The sequence below is a fragment of the Temnothorax americanus genome, unplaced genomic scaffold (assembly GCF_048541705.1).
Source record: "Temnothorax americanus isolate GAGA-0224 unplaced genomic scaffold, ASM4854170v1 Scaffold3, whole genome shotgun sequence".
Classification (NCBI taxonomy): domain Eukaryota; kingdom Metazoa; phylum Arthropoda; class Insecta; order Hymenoptera; family Formicidae; genus Temnothorax; species Temnothorax americanus.
This window is the reverse complement of record NW_027509442.1, coordinates 6,306,939-6,317,423: the sequence shown is the minus strand read 5'-3', so window position 1 is coordinate 6,317,423 and position 10,485 is coordinate 6,306,939. Positions and strand designations below refer to the sequence as shown.

The following is a 10,485-nucleotide window of genomic DNA, read 5'->3' as shown; positions in this document are numbered from 1 at the left end:
CCCGCAAGTCGTTAAATTGAGCTTGATCCGTTGGTGCGATCGGACCCCTCGACTTTATTTCTTGTACCTGTTCAGGCAGTGTAGAGATTTATAGAGTTGAACGCGCTAATTTTATATACTCCACGCGTTTACATAGAATATATAATTCCGTTAATTACATTTAAATGGCACACTTCTTTTATTTATTTCCGTCACATGTGGGATATCTTCGAGAAAATATGTGGCTGTCGAGTGGTTAAGATTATCATTGCGACGTTTCGGAAGACGAATTTTCGGATACGGCGAATTGCTCGGCTTAAAATTAAGAGAGATGAGTTCCTGATCTTGCAGAATAAATTTCTATAAAAATTCTATTTTAATTCACCCTCTTTTCACGCACAGCAGTCCAATATGTAATTTACTTTAGGCTCGAACTTTACTATTGTTGTAAGATGATGAACGAGAGCATTCTACGAAAATCATTGTAATATTGCAATACAGGACTATAATGACAATACTAAAAAATAAGCGTATGAATTATTCGTACGGCGAGACTTGAATTGATGTTAATAGGACGACCACAATTCCGTTCCTTCGTCTCAATAAAAAAAATTGTTTTCCTCTTTTGCGGCTAGAAGTATTGCAATAATACATATGAAATAGAATCTTTCATTTTAATGACTTTCGTCTGAAATTTTCTCTTAAATTTTTTCCATCTTTGTAAAACTTTAGTGGCCTTTTTGAGGAAACTGACTCGTCTACAGTTGTTGACTACGAAGCGGGCTATTTTCGGGCAATCATTCCGATGAAAACGTATTTCGTCTACTTATTGTACGAACGTGCAATAGCCATATAATCGAGCGAAAACGCAGAGCGGTGATATTATCGTTAAAGTCTCTTTATGTAAATATTAATAGTGTTATAAGTAGCGTGTAAGATAAGCGTATACTTTTCGCGTGGCATACTGGCCTGCGTAAATTTTCGCGATTAAGTTATCCCTCTTTACGTAAAGTACGTCCACCCGATGAAGAAATATACAATAAAGTCGATAAACCTTACTCGATTCTCATCGGCGCGTCGAGTACATCGGATTTGTATGTATCGAAAAATTTTTTTACTTGAAATAAAAGCCATTTAACCGCACACACGCACGTGTCTATTGTACATTCCCTTAAAAAAATAGGTCGTAATAAAGACAATATTAAGGTACCATTGTTTTAAATAAAACGAACTATTTTGCATCAACCTATTAAGGGAAATTCTTAGATGAGTACGAATATCACGACACGTTTTATCGAAATTAAAAAATTAAAAAAGGAACTCTATGATGCGATATGAATACTGCCACATCGAGGAGAGAAGAGAGAAGAGTAGACCAAATAGAATTTGCTCTTTCGGGGACACCCGCAAAATGAGCAAGACTCGAAACGTCAACTTAATTTGTTCTACAAGGTAATTGAAAATCGAGTGTCACACGACCGAGTACGATGACAGCCCCGCGGCGAGACTCTCCATTATTTATTAAAGGATGATTTATTGACAAGAATCAATTTCTCTTCTTCTATAGACTATCGATTTCTCCCTAGTCCAGCTGATCTTGTACGGAGAGAGGCACAAACAAACGAAACTTCATACTCGGACGCAACAGTATATACTTATTTTTCAAAGATTTTTCTTTATTTTCCCCGATATTCTTGCGTTTCACAATGTTATTTGTTATTAATCTAGTTTAGGAAGATGAAATTTTGCAAAACAAGTATACAGTAGTAGCTGATAAATGTAATGCACCGCGAGACGATCGTGTTTCAGCGAGGTTTCCGTCGAACTGTCGCAATTTCATAAATATTGTTTCATGAAATAATAATTAATTACAATTGTACGTGTATGCTATATATATATATAAATGAGAATGTATTCGTTTGCATAACAATATTTGATAATTGTTCAGTAACGAGGTATTCGGAGACGTCAACTTTTCGAACATTCGGAGACGTCACTTTCGAATATTCGTTTACGGATATCGCGATGCGTCGGATATGTGTATATATATATATTTTTCAAAAGTATGCGCTTTTTTGGCATTACGTATGTTTTCCTCACGTGTGTGTGTACGTATACATGTGAAAAAGTGCGTGTGTGTATCGTTTATTTGCGCGTATACTGTTCCAGCAGTTAATTTTCTGCTTTTCGCGTTTTCTCATATTATTACTCGTCTCTCCGTGTGCCCAATATAGTATACTCTGAGAGAAAAAGAAGAAATAAAAAGAAATGAGAAATTAAGTAAACTCTCAAAAAAGAAAAAAAAACGCGTTAAGACGGATATGGAAAAGCGCGTTAAAACCGCAAAAAGCGAAACGAAAAAAAAGAAAGAAAGAAACTTACAGTATACTTTCGCCGATAGAAGTAATTGCATTTCACACACACGAGCATTTTTATCGAGAGATTGACTTTTCACAAGAATTCGAACAATAATGATGACTTTGACGTCACTTTTGATAGATAAGGCTCGTATTAAAAAATGTGATACGAGAAATGGTAGCTGCTATTTAGAGATTTACATGGTGGACTCTATATTACAATTAGCGCCTTATCGCTCTTCGCGGATATTTATAAAAATAAATACTTTAAGAAAAGTATTCCGTTCACTACCGTAAAATAGATATATATATTTATCTATATATGGAGCGATATAATAAATAATTATTTAAGTCAAATAAATAAATAATTTGCTTCGTTCAGCATATGCGTTTCGCGTATCTTTAATATACGATTTACAAAGTATATAAGGCGACGGCTTATCGTTTAAGGATTCGTAGTGCCGCGCTCATAAAAAAAATATAGATATTATTCGATTTCGAGCATACGTTTTCTGGATACTTAGCGAGAAAGTCGATTTATATATCGTTAAGACTCGCAAAAATTCATTATTATTACCCTCCTGAGTTTTTAGTACCTTGGCGGTTTCTCTTTTATTATGATGTTTGTGCGAACATTGATCTATGGCTTTACAGAGAGTGTGCACCCTAATAAAGATACTAATAAAAATACAATAAATTCTGTCCAATCCAAATCCATTATTAAATTCGTGTCACACTACAATGGCAAAAATCGTAAGTCTAAAAATATATGTATATGTCGCAGGAATTTCGTGTAATTCGTTTTTTCGTAAAATCTTTAGAGAATCCACAAAAAAAACCGTGATATTGTAGAATAAATATAAATTATAAATAAAATATAAATATAAAATTTTATATTAAATTAATAAAATTTTCAATTCACAATTTCACTAACAGAGCCCATGATTTTGCAAAATCACTAAAATCTCTTAGTAAAATTGTGTAATTTTTTATTCATTCCACAATATCCTGTTTTTTTTTGTAATTTTCCTAAAGATTTTGCAAAGAAAATTACACGAATTACACGAAATCTCTGCGATATATATATCTCTTTCGCCGTATAATCATATACAAAACTAGGATATGGAACTTTAGAACAAATATCCCGATATATATATGTAGAGAAAATATAGTATATAAATAGTACTAGTAGTACTATTCTAGTAATAATTCGGAGAGCCTCTAGTATCAATGCACTCACTAACTACGTATATTTAATTACGTGAGCTTCTTTTTACCATTATTGCCAGATTTAAATATGGCTTTAGATGCAATACATTTCCATTCGAAAAGAGGAATTGTAGAAGATCTTATCTATCATTGGCACTTATATTTTCAAAAAGACAAAAATAAAATTTAAATTGTCTCGTTCCAGCATAGGCTACATGAAAAAAAATAGAAGAATAAGCATGTAGCAAAACGTTCTTAGAAGAGTACATTAATTTCGAATTTCGTGTTTACACTTAGGTCAACTTAGGTTTCCTATCTTTTTAACGAAAGGTATCCAAATATTCATATTTGATACTCATTATTGTCGTGTTAACAGACTTATATAAAAGCTACGTAATCTTCTCTCGTACGTATATTTGATATGTAATTTCCATTCGTGTGGAAGAGATATTCTTAGTTAATATCTATTTTGACACACTTAGATCCCTTTGCGTTAAAATGACATCGCCTGCTTTCTTACTAGCCCCGGACAGTTCCAACAACCTCGAGTATATATGCGCACGTACAATTATTAGTATTTAACGTAATGACCGATATTATTGTACGTATTGTACTCTCTCACACTGAGTTCCGATTTCGTAAAACGTATCGCCACATGAAAATACGTTGATGCGTTAGCGTACTAAAATAGTAGGAGAAATTTTTAGGCATTGTTCACCTGTCATTGTCGAATATCTGACCTGTTTGTTTTTTCATATTTTTTTCGATATCATTCCGTATCGAATAATATCGATTTTTACATTACGTTCATCTACAGATCAGATTCGCCATATAGAGCCGTCGAGAAGGAGCGGTAGTCCAATGCTCCAGGCACAGCGCTCGGTCCTTTGAACGGAGGCATTCGCTGGATGCAGTATTCTGCCTGATCCGGTGGTAATTCTCTCCTCAATTCGTCTGGCAAGATGTAAGGCTAAAAGACAAGAATTTACGATTTAGATCGAACGACAACGAGACTTTCGTCGTTGCGGATTAATCACGAAATATCAAATATTTTTACCTTGTCGCCAGCAAGAATGCGGAAACTGTCGATGACTTGTTCTGCCGTGTCAGTATCGGTGGACTCGCGTGTCATAAAATCAAGGAAGGCATCAAAGTGCACATAGCCCGAATTGTTGGGATCGACGATAGCCAGGATTCGTTGGAAGTCGATGTCGCCTTGCCTGTCCTTTCCGATGGAGTATCCCAGAGACACGAGACAGGATTTAAACTCGTCCGGTGCCAATCTGCCTGTTCTATTCTTGTCAAAGTGGTTGAAACTGCTGCGGAATTCATTCAGCTGCTCCTGAGTAATGCCCTGAAACAGAAATGCATTTACGCTTGTTTTTAAAAGGATCATAAGCAAAATCAAGAATGTTAATAATTACATAGAACTTGAAACACAAGCTCATTTATTTATTTATTATTTAAATATTAGCGTATTCTCGATTAATTAAAAAAAATATATATAACAGTTTTGAATTTTATAAAGACTTTTTTAAGTCTTTAAATGGAAGGCTTGATGCTACATATCAATTTTCAATAAAAAAGATTATTAAAAATGACTGGCTAAATCATGAACTGGATAAATTTACGTTTAATGTATGAAGAATATCATGTAGAAAATATCTTCAAAGATTGAAGCAGTTTCGCCACTTTTAAAACAGTTTTTAACACTTTAAGAAATAAGTTTTTGTATTAATAAGAAATATGAATAAAATTAATATTTTTGTTATCTAAAATATCTGGAGAAAGTTCTAAAAGAAACTTTGCAATGTAAACGTAGGAAGTTTTCATATTGAAGTTTTCATATTGACGTTTCTGCTCTTCATGCCTGCGTTTTTTGCTTAGCGAAATCTTATTTATCAGTAAACATGATATCTTATATTAAAAACTGAATGCTAAACTACATCGTTCTTCTTCTTCTAAATAATCGAGATATAAATATTGCATCGCATATTTTGTTCACATAACCTCATCGTCTATTATAGAATCTTTGAGCTCCTTTAATAAGGAATCAGCCTCCTTTTCTTCTGACTCTTGCTCTTCTTTTGGTTCTTCCTCTTCTTTCTTTCGCTTTTTTCCATTTTCCATTTGTTTCAACATTTTCCGCAATTGCTTTTTGCTAATACAAATGCTTTCACCTTATGATCGACGATCCAATACAATTACCAATAGTTTTCATTTGTTTCATGTTACCAAACTATTTCTTCAACGATAAAATTTTGTTAAAGATATAAGTTTATATTTTACGTTTCTGCATAAACAAGCAATTATATCCTTTATGTTCCTGATGCTTTAAAAATTTATATAAATGTTCTTTTCAAATATATCGGCACTTAAGGTAATGAGGCTGGTAATAACCTTCTATGTATAAAAAAAAAAAAACGTTAATTCCCTCTCACTGCCTACCTTGCCTTAACATTCCTCTGGAATGACGTAGACATGACTATTTGAGTAATTTAGAAATACCTTGGAATCTCTGGTGAGAATTTGATTTTCGACTTCGTTAACGTTGCGATTGATCGAGGTCAGAAGCTGTTCCCAACCGACACGCAGCGTCTCCATGGTATACTGAGTGTAGCGGTTCTCAAAGATCATGCCTTCCTGAACCGCTTGGTGGATCTTCTCCAATTCCTCAAGATGAGCCTTGTATTGATATACTGCCTGTTCGTATTCCTTCAGACGATGTAACTGATCCTCGAGAGTTCCCTGAAATATAAATGCAACATTCAAAATTCCGTGAAATATATAAACATCAATAGATAACTCTCTATGTAAGATTAATTCACCTGAAGGCCGAGACCAATCGCAGTGACGGCGTCCAACTGACGTTCTATCCATGGTCCAACAACATTGGCTTTCTCGGCGAACTGTCGTCTAAGCAGTTCATTATCTATTTTCACAATTCAGGAAATATCTTTCAAATGCACATTTAACCATTGAAAAACTTTTCCTTAAGTCGTAATAAAAATTTCTATTCAATATGAAATTTACTTAACATTATGAGTCAGTAAATATCAAAAGAAAGTTAAATAATCGATATCATAAAGTAAGGATACTTTGTTGTTTGCGAAGTTCAGCAGCCAGGGTACCGTCACGTTGAGGGACTAATTGTCTAACATCACTCCATTTCTTAGTAAGGTCCTAAGAAGATAATATTAATAATTTAAGATGAATCTCTGTATCATAAATATATTCAACAATTTATCCTTCGACATACCATTGCAGTGAGAGCGGTGTAAGGATTCTCTAGGCCGCCAGGAATCTGATATTGTTTAACTATGGATTCGACTTCGCGCACCAATCCCACAATTGAATTGTACTCCTTATCTGCTTCGCCCAGAGTAGCCTTGAACGCAGCGTGCGCGTCCATCAGACCTTGGATCTCCTCCATCGTGTGGACGATAAACATGTCGACTAGATCTTCTCTGGTTCCATCCAACCAATTGTTGAATGGCTGAAAATCACGCGACGTCAAACGTTACACTCGGGTAAAAAAAAGGAGCCGACAATTTTTGCAAATATAGTCAAGTGCTCACAGCAGCGCGCTTGGCAAACTCCAGATGTAAGACGTCTATCTTCTCCAGGATTTTCTCGGCTTCGTCGAGAGCTTGACGTCTACGTTGGGTGAGTGTACCCAAGCGATCCCATTGATCGCAAATGCGTTGACATCTGGCGTTCACAGATGCGCTGTCATGATACTCAAGAGTGCTGCAACAATAGAACACAAACGTACAATAATCAAGACAATCGTCCGAGACAGATTTCAAGTTACGACATTACTTGAGTTCTTGAGCGATAGCCGCGATCTGCTCTACGCGATCTTGATGAGCCGCGAGATCTGACTCAAAGGCCTCGTGCTTTTTCTTTAAGGCCTTGAGATCGTTTAGTTTACACTGTCGGAAGTGTTGAGACGTGAGCATCTCTTCTTTGCCGGCGGTCCAATCTTCGTGAGCATCTGCCTTGTGCTTGAATTTTTGCGCCAGATGTTCCAGTCGCTCCAGACGCATCATCTCAGACAATAACCAGTCCTCAAACGTCTTCTCGGCTAATTCCAAATCTAAAAATAATTTTTGACATATTGTTATTTTACTCGAAAATATATAGGAAGATATATAAAGGGACTTTGGAAAAAAAAACTCACTTCTCCACGCTTTATTTATGTCGGACACCATTTTTCCTTCCGTGGGCATGTACGCCGGCCTATTGCTCAGCCTCAGCTTCGTCTGAAGAGTATTGAAATTCGTCTCCAGCTTGGCTTTCTGTTCGACACGCGGTGGCTTATGCTTGCGCCGATACGTCCTGTACTCCTCCAATTTCTTTTGACAACCAGCGAGGGAATTGTCGGTCTGCCGATTCGCGAGCCATGGTAGAGTTCGTCGTATCCATTCGAGCAAATCGGAAGCCAAGCGCTCGTATTCCTCCATGAGACGCTCGTTCTCTTGGTTCACCTTCAGTACCTTGCAGATTCTGTTGGCCGCTGTCTCTGCCTACAATAAGAAAGTGCGCATTTCTCCCCTTACAAAGAATTCTTGGATTGTGTTTGTATATTTGAAACATATGTAGTTTACTTCCATTGAGCAAGACACATGCAATCGTGAAAATAGCCATCTAAAAATGTAAATAAGAAACTTGAGATATATTAAATGTCTGAATTTTTTGCTCCGCGAGTTAATAATATATTTCAATGCGCATACAAATAGTCAACGCGTTTGTTACAGGTTAATTTGAATTGCAAAACACACACCTTTTGAGCACCGCTAAAACAGTGGTAGTACGAGGAAACATAAGTCATCACGGCCCTCTCATCAGGCATTGCCGTGTTTCGCATATCTAGAAAAACACATTCGAAGAAACTCAAACCATGCGTTGTTAGCGGAAAAATTTGCCGTTAAAAATTTAATTAATTTTAACAATAAACAAATCCGGCAAGGAGCGGAATGTCATTAGTAATTCTCACAATATAATTCTCACATTATGCTGGCAAAAATAATATAACATTGTCATCATATCTTTTAATTATAATTAAAAAGTATTACGGAACACAGTGCGTAGTTTGTTTCGCGGTCCTCTGGTGAAGTAATTAAATTAAGACAATAGCAAGGTAATCGATTAGCAGGTTCAAACGTCATTAACGGTTAGCATACAATTCCTTTAATTATAGTTCGCGTTAACTAAGGATAGAACAACAGGTCGTTTTTACGACGGGGCAGGAACGAGGGAGCAACACGCATTTTTCTTTGACGCTGACCTGCTGGGCACCTTGGAACGCGTGGTAGTAGCAGGACACATACGTCATGATAGCTCGCTCATCCGGCTTGGGAGTGTTGATCAAATCTATATGATATCAAGGGAACATATAAACATTAAGTGTTTATACATGTCATGTTGCACTCAAAAAATCCAATCGTAGTTCCATCCTATACAGCGAAAATCGAAAGGCAAATATCTAATCTCGACGATTCGATACAATCGTTTCCTCGATCCTATCAAATAGAGTGACGAACGTGTGTCCCATATTCCTAAGATGTATGTCCCTCTATTACAAGTACCTGAACGTTTTTAATTTTTTAACGTTTAATTTGATACTTACCATCGGGATCTAACATGCGAGGAATGTCGAGATACTTTTCAGCGACATCAAAGGCAGTGTTCAAGTTCTCCAGCGGGTTATCCTTGCTGAGTTTGTTGTAGTCGATCAAGTCGGGCCGATGACGATGGATAAGAGCGCAGAACGCGAGACCATCCTTGAAGGACAGGTGGAAGTTTTGAACGTTGACGTTCTTGTACGGTGCCGTCTTGCGTTGGCACCAAAGCAATAGTCCCTCCTTCGCAGTCATCTCCTCCACGGAGATATCCTGGATCGCGAATCTCAAGATAATGGTCCATATCATTCCCAAAGTCATCTTTAGATTGCCGTCAACGATTTCTGTCAAAGAGTTATCGACAGTTGAGAAGAGCGTACAAGATAATATAAATTATATTAATTCTGCAATTATTTTTACGTTATTAAAATTTAAAAGTGTGACGTGATCACTAAAAATCTAATAAACTTTTATTTTTATAAGATATACCATCAGTGCGTGAAAAATAAATATTTTACGCGATTTAGCACACTACACTTTTACGCAATGATTATGTAAAGAATTTCAAGAGAGAAAAATACCTTCCGCGCCAATTGAAACCAGCTTGACGCCCTTACTGGCGATATAATCAAGGGCCTTGTTAACGTTGGCAATCTTGTGGAACCTCATCTTGCCTCTGTCGGGCCTCGGAAGGGTCTCCCCTGAGATCACCTCAAGCAGCAACATCAGTTTCAACCCATTCCTAAAATCGTCTTCGATCGATTCGATGGCAGTGCCTGCTTTGCGTAGATGCGAGTTGCACCAAGCTGTGAATGTCTGTGAACATAAAAAAAAGGAACCAATTAATCTGCGTTCGGCAATCATAAGTTGGTGCTGAGCAAGTCGAGAGTTGACGTACAATTAACCCTCGCCGCCTATCTGCTTTAGAATTTCATGTAACTCACATGGGGTCGTTTTCGACCCCACCTCATTATTATTCATTTTTTACAGAGTTCTAATATATAAACATTTTTGTTGAAATAAAAAATAACAAAAAGTATAAATATTACTATGAAAATAACTACTCGGAATCATTATCCTCGGTAAAACAGAAAACATCGCCATTTTTAAGCGCGTGAGGTCAAAAAAGATCCCAGATGGGTGGCGAGGGTTAACAGACAAAAATAATATAGATAATAGCGAGACGATCAGAGAAGGGCTGTTCGACCGAAACGGTGTACCTAATTTTTTACACGAACAATGTGCCATGAAGAAATAAATCATTTACAACAGGGGGGATTGAGTTTCTCCGCTATATACTGCTTAGTGTATATTTT

The 10,485-nt window shown here is 36.5% G+C and overlaps 1 protein-coding gene across 5 annotated transcripts in view; it reads right to left on the bottom strand.

The window, feature by feature from the left end:
* Positions 1–1,634: 1,634 nt before the first annotated feature.
* Actn (alpha actinin) overlaps positions 1,635–10,485 on the bottom strand; it is a 22,182-nt gene continuing 13,331 nt past the window's right edge. For 3 of the 5 annotated variants that reach the window (XM_077411306.1, XM_077411305.1, XM_077411304.1), the window contains exons 3-14: positions 9,751–9,985; positions 9,178–9,513; positions 8,836–8,921; positions 7,729–8,074; positions 7,368–7,644; positions 7,124–7,295; positions 6,805–7,041; positions 6,644–6,728; positions 6,374–6,477; positions 6,054–6,293; positions 4,603–4,899; positions 1,635–4,515 (exon numbers count right to left, since the gene is read on the bottom strand). In XM_077411306.1, the coding sequence (XP_077267432.1) occupies positions 4,357–4,515; positions 4,603–4,899; positions 6,054–6,293; positions 6,374–6,477; positions 6,644–6,728; positions 6,805–7,041; positions 7,124–7,295; positions 7,368–7,644; positions 7,729–8,074; positions 8,836–8,921; positions 9,178–9,513; positions 9,751–9,985 (2,574 nt within the window). In that variant the 3' untranslated portion in view covers positions 1,635–4,356. Of the gene's footprint in view, positions 4,516–4,602; positions 4,900–6,053; positions 6,294–6,373; positions 6,478–6,643; positions 6,729–6,804; positions 7,042–7,123; positions 7,296–7,367; positions 7,645–7,728; positions 8,075–8,331; positions 8,418–8,831; positions 8,922–9,177; positions 9,514–9,750; positions 9,986–10,485 lie in introns of all 5 variants that reach the window. The other 2 variants (XM_077411309.1, XM_077411307.1) reach the window with 2 other exon arrangements.